The sequence below is a fragment of the Labrus bergylta genome, chromosome 16 (genome assembly GCF_963930695.1).
Source record: "Labrus bergylta chromosome 16, fLabBer1.1, whole genome shotgun sequence".
Lineage (NCBI taxonomy): Eukaryota > Metazoa > Chordata > Actinopteri > Labriformes > Labridae > Labrus > Labrus bergylta.
Window position 1 is genome coordinate 21,776,800 of NC_089210.1, and position 18,574 is coordinate 21,795,373.

The following is an 18,574-nucleotide window of genomic DNA, read 5'->3' on the forward strand; positions in this document are numbered from 1 at the left end:
ACTGATGGCACAACTAACAGACAAAAGTCAGCGAACACACACAAATCAATTGTTCACGTGCTGTGTCATGACAAAATCCTGACATCAAAGCAGCAACCGCAGGTGTTGAAAAAATAAGCCATTATAGTGAAAAAAAACAGCAGTAAACATGTGTACTGCATGGTACAAAGAATTATTTGGCATCCATAGAAAAGCCCCAACACTGTGCCTGACCACACCTTGTTTATAGACAAAAAGACTGTGGCTTCAATTTTTTTTTTTTATTTGAAGCCACAGTCAAATTAAACAACGTTTTGTGCGAAACCAACAGTGAGAACAACAGACAAACATAGCTATAGCCTCAGCAGTTACTTTACCAATACTGTCTGTCAATCAAAAGAAAATTATCCATAAAAGGATAGCTGTTACATTCAGCGCCCCCTACAGGCCCACTGCTTCTGCTGTGATGACTAGATATGCAGCAGATTTTCCGTTTTGTTTTGTTTTCTGGGTTTGTGTTGTTAAGTTGGGTTTTTAATGGAAATCATTTGGGCAGTTGCAGCACTTTTTTTTTTTTTCTTTTCTTTTTTTTTTTTACCAAATTCACAATAAAGACAATAAGGCAACAACATTTATTTTTTATTAAGTTTTATTGCATGATGTGCCATAATGCATTCATAATCAGTGAAAATAAAAAAACTAAATCATTGTACAGAAAAGCCAGAAAAGTTGGTCTGTTAATAAAATTAACTTCTACTTCCTTTACCACACTTCTAAAACTTTATTTTTCAGCAAACATCTGCTTTGTCTTTATTCATTACAAACCATCAAGGTCAGCCCTTACAAAGCCGAAAATCTAAGTCAAATCAAACTAACACCTAATTCTCTGATTAATGTTGATTTAATAAAACATTTGTTACAATCAGTAAAACTGCAGTGCGTAAATCAACGCATCCACTTCTTCACTCATAAAATAAAATCACCCACAAGAAATGAAGAATAGGAAGTAAAGAAGTTGGTGTCTGACTGTAATAATAGTAGAAACTGTTAACATGAAAATCACAACATCCCTAGTAAGAAACTCACATCAGACAAACTCATCAAACATGTTAACACACGACTCAAAGAGAGCAGAAATAACAACCTGAAGAAAAGGTTGAGACCAAATCCAGAAGCCTCGTTTGACTTTTCAATGTTCCCTGTGGGACCCTCAGTGGTTAAACAGGCCTCAGCTGTTTCTCTTCATCTAAAACCCTGAAATATCCACAAGAGAGTTAAACACAAAGGTTGTGATATTCTACTGATAACTTTCATATTACCATTTTATTGTCTACCAGAATGTTAACTTTTAATCATCACTTTTACTTAAACTTACCTGTGCAGATGACGGGCCGGGTTGATCAGCACTAGTGTGAATAGAAGCATTGTTAGCAACTGTTATAAAAATAAGTGAAGCAATTTCTTACAGTTTAAAATCACAGCATTATCTACTTTAAAAACAAAGTTTTTACCTGACTGGTGATGTTCCTTCATGTGTGTTTTTCTTCAGTTCCTGATAGTATTTTGTCACAGTCTCAAGCTCCTCTTTGACATCTAAAACACAAAAAGTTAAACTTCAGGCACGGAAAAACTTCCTGTGTTAATGGAACAATATTTCAGTTTAATGCACTTTGGTGACCACAGAAGGTCCCTGATTGAAACTTCACTGTTCTAAGACACAGTGGTGTCATGCCCGTTACTTAGATTTCTACCATTCTTAGATACCAGCAATTGAATTTAAGCATGTGTTGTGAAGTCCGAAATTGACATTGCCAGAAGCTAATCAACAACATCTACTAACATGGTGTAGGAGGCTTTTATTTTGGTAGCAAATATCAGCGTGCACCGTCATGTCTGGACTTGTTTTGCTTCAGTGCACAATTTCATTTACCCGTCCAAAGTGAAATACAGGAGAATGATAATCAGTAACATGACGGTTTTTCAAGTTTTATTACCTGCAGGTCGAGTAAACAGTCGCCGAGTGTTCCGTTAGGAACGAGCGTCAAGACAACAGGTGATACAGCACATTACCCACACAGAGCAATGCGCGACATGAATCACCATTCTTACATGTCATATTAGCTCAACAAGCTATCACGAGTTTACTTTTTTACACACAACGACTGAGTGGGTGGAAGTTATAAAGTACAATACTTAAGTTCTGTACACACTTTAAAAAGCCTTCTTGTACTTTAAAAAAAACTTCTTACTATTTATAGAAAATCTTAAGTATGTCTGCTAGTTACTTCTCGGATTCAAATTTATAATGCAAAATAGGATAATGCACTATTTGTCAAAAATCTTTATTATATGCCCAGGGAATTCACAAGGTATACAACTACAGTTATGTAAATAAATAAATAAAAAACAATTTATATTAATCAAGTAGGATTAGCTCCAGCTGTAGCTGTGACAACAAAATGAGGGACATATATATATATATATATATATATATATAATTAATATTCTGTAAAAGGTCAATTTTTACAAAGTTGTGTCTCCAGACTTCAGTCTGATGCTTTTGTACTCTAACTTCTGTAACGTGTTAGAGGGTATTTCTGTTACTTAAGGCTACTTAAGGTGAAGAACAGTCGGCTTCTTATTCCACCGTCCTATTTAATATCATAACAAGGTCCTCATTTCTAATGATCTGATCTCAAAATGCTCGAAAATGCTTCATTTTAATGTTAGATTGGCTAAATTATTCTTCTGGGGGAATCCCCTCAGACCCTCCCTACTTTCATCTACTTTAGTATCTTGTCATACTTTCGCTTCTTTAGAGTTTGCTAAAGAACACCTGCTGTGACTGTTAATTTATATAGGCATACAAGGCACCTGACTGTAGGTCTCATTTGTTAAAAAGAAGCAAGGTCATATCTGTCAGCCTAGATCTTGAAAGAAAAACGTGTCAGTTTTATTCCTTAGACAGAAAACACCTGTTCAAATTGGTTATGTGCTACCATATTTTCCGCACTATAAGCCGCAGGTGTTTTAATGTTTAATTACCATATGTAAGGGTTCGTGCACAGAGGGGATTGTCGGGAAAGAGATGGCTTCCTTTGCACAAACTGTCTCGCTCTCGTAATGTCTGTCTGTCTTGCTCTCGTTCTGTCTCTCGTTCTGTCTCTCGTACCACTCTCGGTTCCACTTTTACTTTTGCGTGCTAACTGTCTCACTCTTTTCCGGCCTCCAGCTTTTCCTGCTGGAGCCCGCCGCTTAAAGGTGGGGGGGCGCGGACCGGTCATAGAGCCCATAGAGTTAAAGTTGGTGGACTGTAACCTGTAAAATCCATAGATTTAGGAGGTCCCCTAGTGGCCGTTAGCTGTAAAAATCCATAGATTAGCCGCACCGTTATATAAGCCGCAGGGTCGAAAAATGGGAAAAAAGGCGCGGCTTATAGTCCGAAAATTACGGTACTTGTTTTACACATTGAGAATTTTCAGTCAAAATATTTTTTTTTACTTTAATCCTTAGATATGATGTGAGCTTTGTGACATGCCGCTTCATCCTGCTAGAAGTATCCATCAGAAGATGGGTGCGCTGTGGTCATAAAGGGATGGACATGGTCAGCAACAATGGCTGTGGCGTTTGAACGATGCTTAATTAGTACACAGGGACCTCGGTTGTAGCGAGTGCTTAACTGAGCTACTTTTGCCTTTCTATCAGCTCGAACCAGTCTGGCCATTCTCCTCTGACCTCTGGCATCAACAAGGCATTTTCACCCAGACAACTGACTCCCTGGATATTTTCTTTTTTTCAGACCATTCTCTGTAAACCCTTGATATGGTTGTGCGTGAAAATATATACCCTAGTAGATTAGCAGTTGCTGAAATACTCAACAACCATGCCACTTTCAAAGTCACTTAAATCAACTTTTTTCCCCATTCTGGTGCTTGGTTTGAATTTCAGAAGATCATCTTGACCATGACTACATGTCTAAATGCATTGATTTGCTGCTATGTGATAGGCTGATTAGATATTTGCAATAACAAGCAGTTGAACAGCTGTTCCTAATAACTCTTGACTGACTGGCGGTGCGACCGGTCACAGCGGCCTCTCTCTATCCCGATAGAGCGGTGTCTTCTTCTTTTTCTAACTTTTCTAACTTTTCTTTTGACTTTTCTCCGTGTTTTACTATGGAAAAACACAATTACAGCCGTCGATTTTTACTGGACTTAAACAGTAACAGCCTTTCTGTGGAGTTATTACCCGAATCACTGAGACAACAGCTTCAAACTTTGGGACTGCTTCGCGAGCCGGTTTACCCCCCGGAGAGGAGACGGAAACGTAAACGGCGCGAGCGGAAACAAAAGCGAGGTAAACGTGGAGGGATAAGAGCGAGACTGGCTAAAACACCACACAGGTCCGCTCTCCAACTCTTCTACTGGCAAATGTAAAATCTCTGGACAATAAAATGGACCATATAGAGCTACTGAGAGCTGCGCACCGCAACATGAGGGGCGGCTGTGCGTCCATTTTCATGGAGACATGGCTGAACGAACGCATCCCAGACTCCGCCGTTCAGCTTGAACAATTCACATGCTACCGTTCGGACAGAATCCTTATTAAAGGTGGAAAGAAGAAAGGTGGTGGAGTCTGTGTTTACGTCAGTGATGCTTGGTGTCGAGATGCTGCTGTGGTATGTAAACACTGTTATCCGCAGGCGGAGTTTATGATCATTAAGTGCCATCCTTTCTATCAACCGAGAGAGATAACAGCGACCCTGATGGTCGCTGTGTATATTCCCCCCACCACCAACAACGCTGATAGAATCGACGCACTTTGGGAACTTTACAACGCCATTAGTGAGCAACAGACAACCCACCCAGACGGATTTTTCATCATCGCTGGGGATTTTAACCATGCAAATCTAAAGACGGTTTTACCCCACTTCCACCAACACGTGACCTTTCCCACAAGAGAAGGTAACATTCTGGACATGATTTACACATCAGTGTCACCATATCAGTGTAATGCTAATGCCAGCTTACAGACCCAGGGTTAAAGTCACCAAACCAGTTCTGAAGCAGGTACGTGTGTGGCCGGAGGGGGCCTCTGCTGCACTACAAGACTGCTTTGACACCACAGACTGGGAGATATTTAAGCAGGCAGCCACCTACAACAACCACACAGACATTGAGGAGTATTCTGACACTGTTACCTCCTACATTAGCAAATGCATTGCTGATGTCACCACCACCAGAACCATCACCACCCGGGCTAACCAGAAGCCATGGCTGACAGGAGAGGTACGCGGGCTACTGAGGGCCAGGAACACTGCCTTCAGAGCTGGGGACGCAGCCTGCCTGAGAACAGCGAGGGACAACCTGTCCCGTGGCATCAGGAAAGCCAAACGCAGCTACACACTAAAAATAAGCGGACACTTCAAGGACAGCAGAGACGCGCAGAGCCTGTGGCGTGGTATCCAGACCATCACGGACTACAAACCCAAGCCACAGACCTGTGACAGCAACACCTCTCTGCTGAACGACCTCAACAGTTTCTTTGCCAGGTTTGAAGCACACAACAGCACGCCCCCACAGAAGACCACCCCCCCTCCCTACGACCAGACCCTGTGCCTGACTGCAGCCAGTGTGAAGAGAACCTTCTACAAGATCAACACCCGCAAGGCTGCAGGTCCAGACAACATTCCTGGCCGTGTGCTGAAGGACTGTGCAGAGGAGCTCAAAGATGTCTTCACGGACATTTTCAACGCTTCTGAGTCAGGCTGTTGTTCCGTCGTGCTTCAAAGCCACCACCATCATACCCGTTCCAAAGAAGCCCTCACCATCCACTTTCAATAACTATCGACCCGTTGCACTGACCCCCATCGCCATGAAGTGCTTTGAAAGGTTAGTCATGGCCCACATCAAATCTACCCTCCCCGCCACCCTGGACCCCTACCAGTTTGCATACCGAGGTAACAGATCCACCGAGGATGCCATCTGTTCTGCTCTTCACCCAGCCCTCACCCACCTGGACACCAAAAACTCATACGTCAGAATGCTGTTCATAGACTTCAGTTCAGCATTCAACACCATCATCCCTCAGCAGCTGATCAGCAAACTGGACCAGCTGGGGCTCAGCACTTCCCTGTGCAACTGGCTGCTGGTGTTCCTCAGCGAGAGGCCTCAGACAGTGCGGGTTGACGGCAGCACATCAAAAACCATCGTCATGAGCACTGGGGCCCCCCAGGGTTACGTGCTCAGCCCCCTGCTCTTCACGCTGCTGACCCACGACTGCGCTCCATCCTTCAGCAGCAACCACATTGTGAAGTTCGCGGACGACACAACAGTGGTTGGTCTCATCTCCAATAACGATGAGACGCACTACAGGATGGATGTCAGCCAACTGGCCACGTGGTGCAGAGAGACTTCCGGAGAGTCCCCACTCCTAAACCCCCACTGACCATCGACGGTGCTGCTGTGGAGAGAGTGAGCAGCACCAAGTTCCTGGGGGTTCACATCAGTGAGGATCTCTCCTGGACAACCAACACCACATCACTGGCCAAGAAGTCCCAGCAGCGCCTCTACTTCCTCCGCAAGCTGAAGAGAGCACGAGCCCCCCATCCATCAAGTGCTCCTTCTACAGAGGCACCATCGAGAGCATCCTGACCAGCTGCATCACTGTGTGGCTTGGGAGCTGCACTGCTGCCAACCGCAAGATCCTGCAGCGCACAGTGAAGGCTGCTGAACGGCTTATCGGTGTCCCACTCCCCTCTCTTCTGGACCTCTACGGTACCCGCCTCACCCGCAAAGCAACCAGCATTGTGCATGACTCCACCCACCCCTCACACAGCCTCTTCAGCCTCCTGCCATCGGGGAGACGGTACCGGCTCCACCAGACTGGGAAACAGCTTCTTCCACCAAGCTGTCAGGAAGCTTAACTCTCTCCCCTCCCCTCTGCCCCCACGAACACTGGACGTTGAAACCCCCTCCCGTTTTCCATCAAGAACTCTGGACTAAAAACTCTGTACACTCAGTTTACTGCACATTGCACATACTGCACAAGTTCACTTTTTCTTTAACTTTTATTGTATTTTATTTGCTACCTTTTGCACAATTTAGAATTTATACCTTTTGCACAATTTAGAATTTATTACTGTAAATATTATTTATCTTATTTTTACCTTATTTTATTGTATCTATTTTACCTTATCTCTTTTTTACCTTATTTTGGTTGTATTGCACCGCGGGACGGAGACAAACGAAATTTCGATTCCACTGTATGTCTGGCATATTTTGAAATTGACAATAAAGTTGACTTTGACTTTGAAGTGGCTGGTGAGTGAAGATTTCTTCAGGTCTGGAGTGACATTTAACCTGACATTTGGGCCATGGCTTCTTGTCTCATGTGGAAATGTCTTATTAGTTTGTCCTGCCATGGTCACATCTTTTGACAGGAACTCATACTTTACACATTTTGTAAGTGTTGATTTATTTTCTGCCAGGTTTCAGGTGGATAGAATAAACCAACTAGGAGGAGTTAGCTGACCCCCTGTCCTGGTCATAAATACATCACATTTTCAAAGTAACATCTAAATGTATGAACTCCCTGTTTGTATACATCTTTACAGTGTAGATATCACGTGCTTGTATGTAGGTCTGAACGTGATAGCTTTCCAACCCACATTAATTACATTAGTAAAATGTGCAGTCTGATTGTTTAGCTTAATAAAGTCTGAGGGGACACTATTGAGCCATTAAGCAACACCCATGTGACTGACCCACATCAAAAGTAAAACATATTTCCACAAATGACGCTAGCAAAGTTATTTGAGTTTTGGGTTTAATTTTTCAGTAGAGAAAATAAAAGCAGTGAAAATAACAGCAAAAATAAATTGTATTTTTAGACGTTCACATTACCTGGAAGTGATTCACCATCGGTCTTGAGTGATAGCGCAATTGACTTCTGCATAGTTTCACTCAGTGTCTTCAGGATGTCTTCCTAAATCAGAATTACACACATATTACCTGCACATATAAAAATAGTGTTCAAGACTAACTGGATAATACATAAATTAACTGTTTAAATATGTCTTTGCTGGGCTGTTCTGACAGCAGAAAGGTCTTTAATAGACAAAAGCTTTTGTGTGTTTGTCTTCTTTTTTTAATTTTTATTTTAAAGTTGCTTGTTTGTAAAACTGGAGTCACAAAAACTATCTTCAGAATTATGTACATTCTACTTCAATGAAGAAAAGCCTTGATGCACAACGTGTCTTACTATATAACAATCATATAAGGTCATGTATGATGAATTATGAACTGACAAACCATTAGGTTTCGCAGATTTGAAATCATCGCATCTTTAGCCTCCTCGAACATGACGTCCTTCTTGGCACGAACATGCTGCTCAATGACGACCCTCATGGCATGTAGAAAGCCTTTGCCTCTACATTGTTGTGCATCTACAGTGAAACAGAAAATGTTTATAAATGCAAATTTGACATTTGTTTTGATTAAGTGTCAGGTTTCATATGCCAAGATCTTCTTTCTTACCTTCATAGCACTTTTGCATGATTTCCTCGATTGAAGTCACCAGGCTGCTGCAGATTTCTTTCTTGCGCTCCCGGATTGTTTTGTGGACTTTTGTCTTAATTTTTTCTTCCTTTAAAATAAAATAAAAACTACATGTACAGGATATCTGTAATGCTAACATGTACCTCATTGATGGTGTTCTTAAGAAGAAATTAATATAAATGTTAATACGTTAAAAACTTGTATATTTTATTTGGCTTCACTCTTAAATGCTTAATTTCCATTCAATATGTCAATATAGAGGATGTTTTGGTTGATTTGATCACACAATTTTTTGTGTTTCCTTTAACTTTGACAAACAGCTTAAAACAAAACTGTTGGATAAGATGGTACCATCACCATCTCTTACCTCTGTCCTGAGAAATTCCAGTTGCAGCTGCACACCTTTGTACTTTTTGTACTTTTCAACCAGAGTCCCTGTGCCGAGTGAAAAGGAACTGATGGCCCCGTTGAATGGTTCACATTTTGATCCATTTCTGAAACATGTTAACAAGTAAATCTTTCATTGATCAAATATTGACAAAGTTAAATTTAGAAATTTCATTTAGATACTTATATTAAATTAGTTTAATTACTTTAAATAACCATTGCACACATTATTATATTATTATTATAATCGCCATTTGAAGAGGTATTATCTTTTCCTCATTTAGTACGTTCTTACGGGAAAGTCTTTCTAAATTCCTCATCAATGCTCTCCATCAGCTTTGAAGCTAATCTCTCATTTAGGTTTTGTTGTTTCCCTTTTTTTGGTTTGTAGACACCATTGTTTGCGACTATGCACATCAGCTTGTTGTGAAAAGCACTTCCTGTTTCTCTTCTCTGAAAACAAAAACAAAACAAAAATGAAACATATGATTCACTTTTTAACATGAAGAGCAAAATCAGTGGTTTGGATAAAGGAATAAAATATTCAAATACATACAGGATTTAAGAAGGACTTCAAGACACTTTCCCATGAACTATTTGATTTTTCAACACCTTCCATGATGCACTTTTTAAAAGTCCTATAGGACTTTTTCATGGTCTCAGAGACTTTACTTATTTCACGTTCCAAGTTTTCTTCAAGTTCTGTGCACACATTTGCTTTTACGCCAGCCTGAAACGAAAGAGAAAACATTTAATGTTAAAACAAATGTATTTTTGCCACATTGGGCTTTTTTCTGCTCCTTTTTTAGTTTGTTTTTTTCCCTAGTCATGCTGTTATTTCATCTTACCACGTCTCCACAGCCGGCACCTTGAATAAGGGAAAGAATCCCATACGCTCCTGACACATACTTCAGTGTCTCTGAGTGAAAGTCATTCAGTTCTTGCAGAAATTCCTGAAGTTTGGGAACTTCTATAAAAAAAACATACAATATATACATACATAATTACATCCAGAGAAACTTCTCACATGTAACAGATATTGTGTTATTCACAAAGTTATGCATGGCCTTCACCTACCAGTTTCATCTGGTCCTAGCCTTTTCTCCTTAAGGAACTCTTTGGAGCTCACTGTGAACACTTTGAAACAGTCACCACTGAAATGTGTCTGCAAAAATAATGAATAAATGAAGGCCAGGACTGTATTTAAAGGACATCTTTTTTCTAGATTCTTTTAAATTTCACAACTCACCTGAACCCCCTTTAGTTTCCTGAATTCTCTCTTCACTTCCTCCTTGGCCCAGATGTTCCTCTTCAATATGGCAGCACGAACGCCAGCTGCTGAACTGTAAGAAGAGATCAGTATCAAGCTGAACCTCATACATTATCTGAAGCCTTGAAAATTCAGTCTCCAACATCTTTAATATGACGTGGTTTTCTTTCCTTTCAGGATAAAAGTAAAAAAATTACATACATCTGAACAAAGTATACATAGTTTAAATATATATATAATAAATGTGTTGCAGTAGACCATGACCACACCTTTAAATCTATTGTAAAAAAAAAAAAAAATCACTTACGAATCATCAGAGTCTTCGATATCATCAGACTTGGTGCAGATGAAGTGAATGTGCTGACACTGGCCACCATTTCCCATAGGACTGCTGGCACTCTTCAGAATCTCCCATGGTTCTTTCTCTGATGCTGCTCTGTTAATGTCCGTCACGATCCACACAGTGGAACAGCTTTGAACCACCTACAAGGATGAAATCCAAGTTAATCGTGAATATCAGTCAATATCAAAGAAAGGTTACGCATTTAATACAGCAATGTATTTCAATGGAGTCAATATCAGTGCTTTGTAATAAAATAATGTTAAACTTAAAACAAGATAAACAAAGTGATGCATTTAAATGATTTACCACTTTCCACATGCTGCGGTCTCCATTTCCAGGTAGATCCACAAGTGTGACATTCTGGAGAAGGTCATTATTTGGCACCCTGACAGTCACACACTTCACCAGGGGCCAAAACCATTTCTTTATGCCTTTACCATCTCCATCCTTTGCGCTGCTTGTGTATTTGACAAGTTCTGCAGACAGCTCTTTAGCCTGAAACATGAAAACAAGATTAAAGATTTATTTAATGCACCATGAAGAGTACAACCGCCTGATTTTGTTTACACAGTGGTTACACATCTACAACTAATAGGTCAGGAACAAAACTTTCCAATAAAGAAAACAATTACAGTATTTCACCCTGGGAATTAATAAAGTATTTCTGATTTAATATGGGGCTGTAGACATTAAGGATTAAGATCATTCTCTCCTAAAGTCCATTATTTACTTATTTAATTAACTTGAAAAAATGTTCAACTTCCCCAAAATTGAGAAAAACTTCAACAGCGAGGCAGTATGTAAATAGTCAGGTGGCTTAGCAAAATTATTGACACACTGGACAAAAGCACCATATTTTTTCCACATAGTTTCTATCACCATAGCTTTCAATTCTGGGGGGGAGCTGCTTCATCAAGGTGCATTGCCAAAATTAACATATGTATTTTGATCTTGGCACAGATAGTCATCTAGTGGTATTTTAATGCATTCCTTGGCTCAGAAAATGTTTATGATGACACTAAGATGGACTTTCTATAGACTTTCTAAGTCTTATAGACTTTACATCTTGATGAAGTGGTTCACCCCCAAAACTGAAAGCTATGATGACAGAGACTGTGGAAAGAATTTGGTGCTTTTGTACGGCGTGTCCCCATTCTTCCCAAATCTGGTCCTAAGCCACCTAAAATGACAGATTTCATTTTATGTTTGAAATTGAAATCTTATACATTTCAAAACAAAAAAGATTTCTGTTAACACATTTTTGGATATATAATCCTACATATAAGACTGATACTGTAGATTTATTCTCTTTCTTACTGAGTCACAGGTCAAGGTTTTCTCCTTAGAATCGATAAATTCTGGAATTTCCTCAAAATGTTTGTTGTTTACGAGATATTCTTCAGAGCGGTTGTTTTTCCATTCTTCTCCATACAGCGCTGACAGCCTTTCATCAGCGTCTTTGTGATCATCGGCATCTTCCTCTTTGCGGTTTTCCTTATTCAGGATGAATGTTAAGAAGAACCACAACTCCTGCTTCCATTCCTAAAAAAATAAATAACTATCCTTTAACTTGGATGAGTTTTAATTACATCAGCTACATCATTACTTTTTAAAGACGGATAAATATTGATGTTAAGGTGGTTTTACCTCTTTTGTGATGAATTCAATCTCTGCCTCATAGTTCTGGTTCTGCTTGTTAGCCTCCACCTTAATGATGACTGTTGTACAAGCAGTAAGATCTCCTGAGGGCAAGAGATCATCCTCTCCAATGACAGCATTTATTAAAGAGCTTTTTCCAGCCCCTGTTCTTCCAAAGACACCAACCAGCTCCCTCTTTTCTGTCTCCAAATCACAGATTTGTTCACTGTTCGAAATGAGTTCAAAAATTAAAATAAAGCTGTCAACAGGGCTTAAAGCAAAAATAAAACTCCTGAGCCTGACTTGTTTTGACTTGTTCTGACTTGTCTTTTTAAAACTCCAGTTTTAAAAAGTTCTCAAATCAGTTTTCAAAATCCGAACAGCGGACATCTCTCTCTTTTTTCTCTCTCTCTCTCTCTCCGGTCCCCTGTAGAGTTTAAAGTCCTGCGACATATGTGAGGGGGACTGAGAGAGTGAGATCGATAACATACTAGTTAAAGTGTCTTAAAAGCCGATCATGTGGGCGGAAAATATACCTAGACGGCACGTCTAGCATAACGTGCTGCATCGCTAGATCCCACAGCTCGAATGCTGCCAGAACCCTACTCTGTTTCTGATTGGCTATAACTTTTACTGGATTGAGAATGAGAGCGCGCCACTCGCATACCATTGGTAGGTGAACTCTATTGAGCCAAACTTCATCAAGCGTATTCACACAAATTCCCGTGTGTATTTATTTTTAGAAACTAAGACCTTCTTGTTTAGAGAAGACCAACACTACTTCTGAGCCACAGCTGCCAGATGTGAATGGTGGTATTTTATATCTTGCTAAAATGTTCATTTCATGCAGGATGTCAAAGCCAGATGTTTACTATCGAAGTAAAAAAACCTCCTTTCCTTCACAAAACTTGTGACAGTTTCATGACAGACTGCTGTAAATAGTACCAAATAAAGAGAAAAGGGGTTTGACCCTAACCATTTCCTGGGGGAGGACCCCCAGCTTGTACACTCCCAGACTTCAAACCTATGAATATGTATGTTCTGTTAAAATTAAAGTCAATAGTGAATATCTTTTTTCACTTGTGAAAGGCACACGTCATTGTAAAGTGCAGGTATGAGAATAGTCTGAACAGGAGAATATAAAAAGTACAATTAATTCAGGTGTTAAAGGATAGACTGTAGCTCTAGAAGATGCAATAAATACAATGCAATGCCTTTTTCTGGGCTCATGAATGATTGTGTTGTCTTTTTATGAAACTTTCTGACATGCATTACAATAAACAAAGTGCAAGATTAAGAGGGGGGCAGTCACAAATCTCTTTGTGACCCATAAGCAAATATGAGATATCTTTTTTTCTTACTTTAGAAATGCATTGAGATTTGTTTTATCTTTGTGGATTTTTTTACAAACACGTGCCATGATGGTTCTCACTTCAGACTTTTCTGTTGGAGAAAAGAAAAGACAAAGAAACAAGTGTATTAATTAGGTGCCATGTTAAACAAAACAAGAGGAAATGAAAAAAGTGTGACATAGCCTCTCTCTTTAATGTCAATGAAGGATAATTCATAGTATCAACAAAGCAGCAGCCACATGTGATGGAAAAGGAAGCCAATTCGATAGTGAAAAAAAACTGCATGGTACAAAGAAATATTGGTATTAAATACTCGTGTCTTTTTCCGCAAGGACATTGGTCACATTCTGCATCCATAGAAAAGCCCCAACACTGTGCCTGACCACACCTCGTTTTGAAACTAACAAAGGCATGTTAGTTAGTCAGGTTTGTGTACATTTATTATTCAAACAGTGTGAGGGCGGGGCATGGAAATGAGAACCTATACTATAGACACTTGTTCTGCCCTGTGAGCTGCTCAGGTCAAGCGACAGGCCCGAAGTTTAAGTCCATGTCTGTGTCCAAAATCACTCACTCATTCCCTACTCACTATTTAGTGAGTTTAATGCAGTGGACTATATACTGCACTCACTCAGCAAAATGTTAAAAAATTCGGACAACACTTGCTCACTCGCAGGCCGCTGACAGTGACGTCATTATTGTCTCGCAACTAAAACAATAAGCTTAACTCTAACGGCCGGGCATCAATAATAACGGCATGAATGAGTTTGCGGACGACACAACAGTGGTTGGTCTCATCTCCAATAACGATGAGACACACTACAGGATGGATGTCAGCCAACTGGACACGTGGTGCAGAGACAACAACCTCTTCCTGAACGTCGACAAGACTAAGGAGGTTGTTGTCGACTTCCGGAGAGTCCCCACTCCTAAACCCCCACTGACCATCGACGGTGCTGCTGTGGAGAGAGTGAGCAGCACCAAGTTCCTGGGGGTTCACATCAGTGAGGATCTCTCCTGGACAACTAACACCACATCACTGGCCAAGAAGTCCCAGCAGCGCCTCTACTTCCTCCGCAAGCTGAAGAGAGCACGAGCCCCCCATCCATCAAGTGCTCCTTCTACCATCGAGAGCATCCTGACCAGCTGCATCACTGTGTGGCTTGGGAGCTGCACTGCTGCCAACCGCAAGACCCTGCAGCGCACAGTGAAGGCTGCTGAACGGCTTATCGGTGTCCCACTCCCCTCTCTTCTGGACCTCTACGGTACCCGCCTCACCCGCAAAGCAACCAGCATTGTGCATGACCCCACCCACCCCTCACACAGCCTCTTCAGCCTCCTGCCATCGGGGAGACGGTACCGGCTCCACCAGACTGGGAAACAGCTTCTTCCACCAAGCTGTCAGGAAGCTTAACTCTTTCCCCTCCCCTCTGCCCCCACGAACACTGGACGTTGAAACCCCCTCCCGTTTTCCATCAAGAACTCTGGACTAAAAACTCTGTACACTCAGTTTACTGCCCATTGCACATACTGCACAAGTTCACTTTTTCTTTAAATGTTTTTGTATTTTATTTTATTTTTATTTACACCTTCATACAATTTATACCTTTTGCACAATTTAGAATTTATTGCTGTAAATATTATTTATCTTATTTTTACCTTATTTTATTGTATCTATTTTACCTTATCTCTTTTTTACCTTATTTTGGTTGTATTGCACCGCGGGACGGAGACAAACGAAATTTCGATTCCACTGTATGTCTGGCATATTTTGAAATTGACAATAAAGTTGACTTTGACTTTGATGAATTTCAGTGATAAATTCTATTACGCTGAGTATATTTTCAAGAAATATTTAGAAATAATAAATACATATAACATGCTGAATTTGAGACATAATTAAACATGTTTTCGGACCAAAACTAATTTATTCATGCTCACAGACTCTGGTCTCTCATCTTTCATCATCATTAGGACAAACTACCGTTACTAACTTTGACGATCTTTTACTCTTTATTAAAACTGATCATAGATTTCAGTAGAAATGCTCCAAATATGGACTTTATTGTGTTTCTGTGTTCACGCTGGCTGCTCCTCTCGTCTGTCTGAGAGCAGCCGAGTCAAACGCCACTCAGCTCGTAAAAATCTTTTGACCCGCAATGCTTGATGGTATATACTGCTCGGATAGTGACCATCGCTCGTAAACTACTTTTCAAAATGCATTGTGGGATACATTGAGTGGACAGCACTACAAAATAGCGTGTCTACTATAAAGTGTACTATACAGTGAATAGGGAGGGATTACGGACACAGACCGTGTTAGAATAATGAAGTAATGGAAGCATTGATATCGTCTCTATGGCATGTTGCTGAGAGACACCTAAGGTTTAATATGAAGTCATGACACATACATGCTGGTGAATACTTTGATCTGTTGGTTGTAATTGTTCTCAGCGTAACATAAATACCTTTATATGTGGAGTCCCATCGTCGTTTCTTAGTTGGTGATAGCCATCCGCTGGACTCCCCCTGAGACTCAGACTTTCTTTTTCCTTATTTTTCATTAAAAATCAAAAACAGCTTTTTGCCTCTTACAATATTAAAACATACAAATAGATGATTTGTCAGAACAAGACATTATTACTACAAAAGCAGATCATCATAAATCATACATAAGATACTTTAGACCTTACCTTTATCTCTTGTGTTACTGTTGGCCAAAACCTAAAGATGAAATATGCATTTGACTCATTGAAACAGATATCATCCAAGCTATGATGAGTGTGACTAAACCTCTGGAAGTGGAGTCAACCATTGATTCAGTCAAATATGATGGTGATTTTTCTCAGGACACATCAGTAATTCTATTGCACATTGATGATTAAAAGAGGTACAAGTATAATAACAGTATCCCTGGAAAATGTATTTTATCCTTACCTGAGCAGAATCAGCAGTTTCTTCATGTTCCTGTTGACAACGTCAAGAAAATAATCACTCTCAGAACAAAGCCATGGAACATTTTAGCAGACATTTGAAATAATTATGGCCCGACTGTAATAAATACACAACACGAAATGAAAGAGAATGTACTGCACTCAAAGGAGAAGAAAATTAATGAATGACCTGATTTGTTGCATTTTTCTCACCCTAATGTCAAAGGGAAAAATTAAAAATTCAGTGGAGACAGTTTGAGAGATTACAGTAAAAGCCATTTTAGTCATCCTTTGATTTTGTGATCTTTCATCTGATGGTGTCTTCAAAACAGAAGTCTGAATTTATCTTTTTTTTATATAAATTATTGGAGTGAGTATTTATTAAATCAAATACATTAAGAGAATTACCTTTAGCAACTTCAGTTTCTCCTTGAATTTTAACCTTCCTCCAATTGTTGTGATCAAGTTATCGATGCCATCATTATCGAGGAGGTAAAAAATCTCCTCATCAATGTCTTCATCTGTTATTAGGAACACAAATCAGAAGCTAAACCAAACTATTGTATAACATGTTGAAATTATGTCAAGTTGGCATTGTAGAGCCATATTACTTTCTATTAGCATATGATTGAATGTTTCAGTATTGGTGGGAAATTGCCTGTGACAAACAAAAAGAATGGTAATACTTCACCTTGAAAATTTTCTATCCATTTGCTGAGACCCCATTCAGTTAATTTTGTTTTAACAAAATCATCCATGACGGGAAACAGCAACTGTAAGGTAATCACATAATAATATTGAAATCTATTGTAACAACTTCACATATTGCAGAAGTTTTTATGAATTAAATGTAATTAGACAAAGATAAGGAGTTATGAACAGATAATAGCAGGTGCAAGGAAAGGACCCCAGCAAGTATTTGGGAAATATCAGTCAGGTCAAAGCTTCCACCCATAGATTATATCACCATTTTAATGCATCAGAGGTTGCCGCTTGCTTCCACCTCAAATAACCATTTTGACTTACAATCCCTGACTCATTAACAAAATGCACATTTGTATTTGTAGTGCTATCATCTGTAAATCAGTGACTAATGCAGGCATTATGCTGTTTCATCACTTCTTAGATCAAAGCCACAACAGCTCTAAAGCCCCGTTTCCACCAAACGTTTTCCATGAAGCCTATCTACTACTTTTTCAAAAGCACCTCATGGTGACGTCTTAAATGGCACAACAAAACATCCCTCCATAGTTGTTTCAGTTGTAAAAGTGCTGAAAATTAACTCTTTTTCTCTGGAAATTTACTCAAATTTAACAACCAAGCTTAGTCACATACAATCTATACCTTTACATTATGGAGGAGATGTCGTGTAATAAGTCAAGAAAAACGATTTACCTATTTAAAATAGATAAACAGAAGCTCTTACTGAAACTGATTATGAAGGACCTTTTTAAGTTATACAGAAACATATAGTACAATACAAAATAAAATCAAAGATAATAAGTTCAATCAAACAGAGTTAGTAAAACCAGTTACATCTCTGTTTCTTTCTAATCTTATGTAACACTGCTTTACTTACAATTCCTTTGGAGTCCTTTGTTGACAATGATGAAAGCTAAAATGGGAAAAGTCCAAAAACATCCACAGATGGCTGTATCAAAACTCCCAGATGATTAAGTATAAAAATCAACACACCACCATCACCTCAGTCTTGGTAAATACACTAGAGGTTACGTGACCTGATACTTAAATCATGACCAATGTTCCTCTTCCTGTAAATGAAAGCGATGTTTCATTCAAGGTACTTTAAGTACACAAGCCCTCTGTGTCTGCTCCGCCTTCATGCCATCAGCACTTTCACTTTCTCATGAACTTGTTCACAATCACATGCTGCAAGTTGAAAAACGTTTTTCTTTAATCACTAGCAATTTATTTTGCTTTTCTGGCTCGTTGTAAGATACATACAGTAAATCATATATTTCTTACTCCTTCTCCATATTTCTCCTCTGGAGCCGTTGCTGTGTTCTGCAGCTGTCAGATAAAAGTGATGGACAAAATGCCTAATTCATTAATAAGATAACAGGCGTGTGTGAGGGATATACACTGGTAACTCT

General features: G+C 39.6%; 1 protein-coding gene and 1 long non-coding RNA gene across 2 annotated transcripts; both read right to left on the minus strand.

Moving 5' to 3' along the window:
- Nucleotides 1-610: 610 nt before the first annotated feature.
- LOC136183109 (uncharacterized) lies at nucleotides 611-1,396 on the minus strand. The gene is made up of 2 exons (XR_010668921.1): nucleotides 1,355-1,396; nucleotides 611-1,233 (listed from the first exon to the last, which is right to left on the minus strand). It is a non-coding gene; the product is annotated as an uncharacterized lncRNA (long non-coding RNA).
- Nucleotides 1,397-1,486: 90 nt separating this feature from the next.
- LOC114918188 (nuclear GTPase SLIP-GC-like) lies at nucleotides 1,487-18,363 on the minus strand. The gene is made up of 20 exons (XM_065964813.1): nucleotides 18,040-18,363; nucleotides 17,152-17,233; nucleotides 16,869-16,981; nucleotides 16,221-16,674; nucleotides 15,996-16,079; nucleotides 13,537-13,618; nucleotides 12,185-12,401; nucleotides 11,855-12,079; nucleotides 10,844-11,032; nucleotides 10,502-10,677; nucleotides 10,174-10,267; nucleotides 10,002-10,089; nucleotides 9,773-9,894; nucleotides 9,481-9,654; nucleotides 9,220-9,377; nucleotides 8,905-9,031; nucleotides 8,517-8,625; nucleotides 8,292-8,425; nucleotides 7,884-7,965; nucleotides 1,487-1,572 (listed from the first exon to the last, which is right to left on the minus strand). Exons 6-20 carry the CDS (start codon nucleotides 13,593-13,595, stop codon nucleotides 1,487-1,489), a joined length of 2,040 nt encoding a protein of 679 aa, XP_065820885.1. The 5' UTR covers nucleotides 13,596-13,618; nucleotides 15,996-16,079; nucleotides 16,221-16,674; nucleotides 16,869-16,981; nucleotides 17,152-17,233; nucleotides 18,040-18,363.
- Nucleotides 18,364-18,574: the final 211 nt, after the last annotated feature.

Coding starts and splice junctions, on each gene's coding strand:
- LOC114918188 (XM_065964813.1), bottom strand. CDS start 13,595: ATGGCACGTGTTTGTAAAAAAATCCACAAAGATAAAACAAATCTCAAT. Junction 12,402..13,536: donor AATCTCAATGCATTTCTAAA/GTAAGAAAAAAA, acceptor CATTTCGAACAG/TGAACAAATCTGTGATTTGG. Junction 7,966..8,291: donor CAAATCTGCGAAACCTAATG/GTTTGTCAGTTC, acceptor ATTCTGATTTAG/GAAGACATCCTGAAGACACT.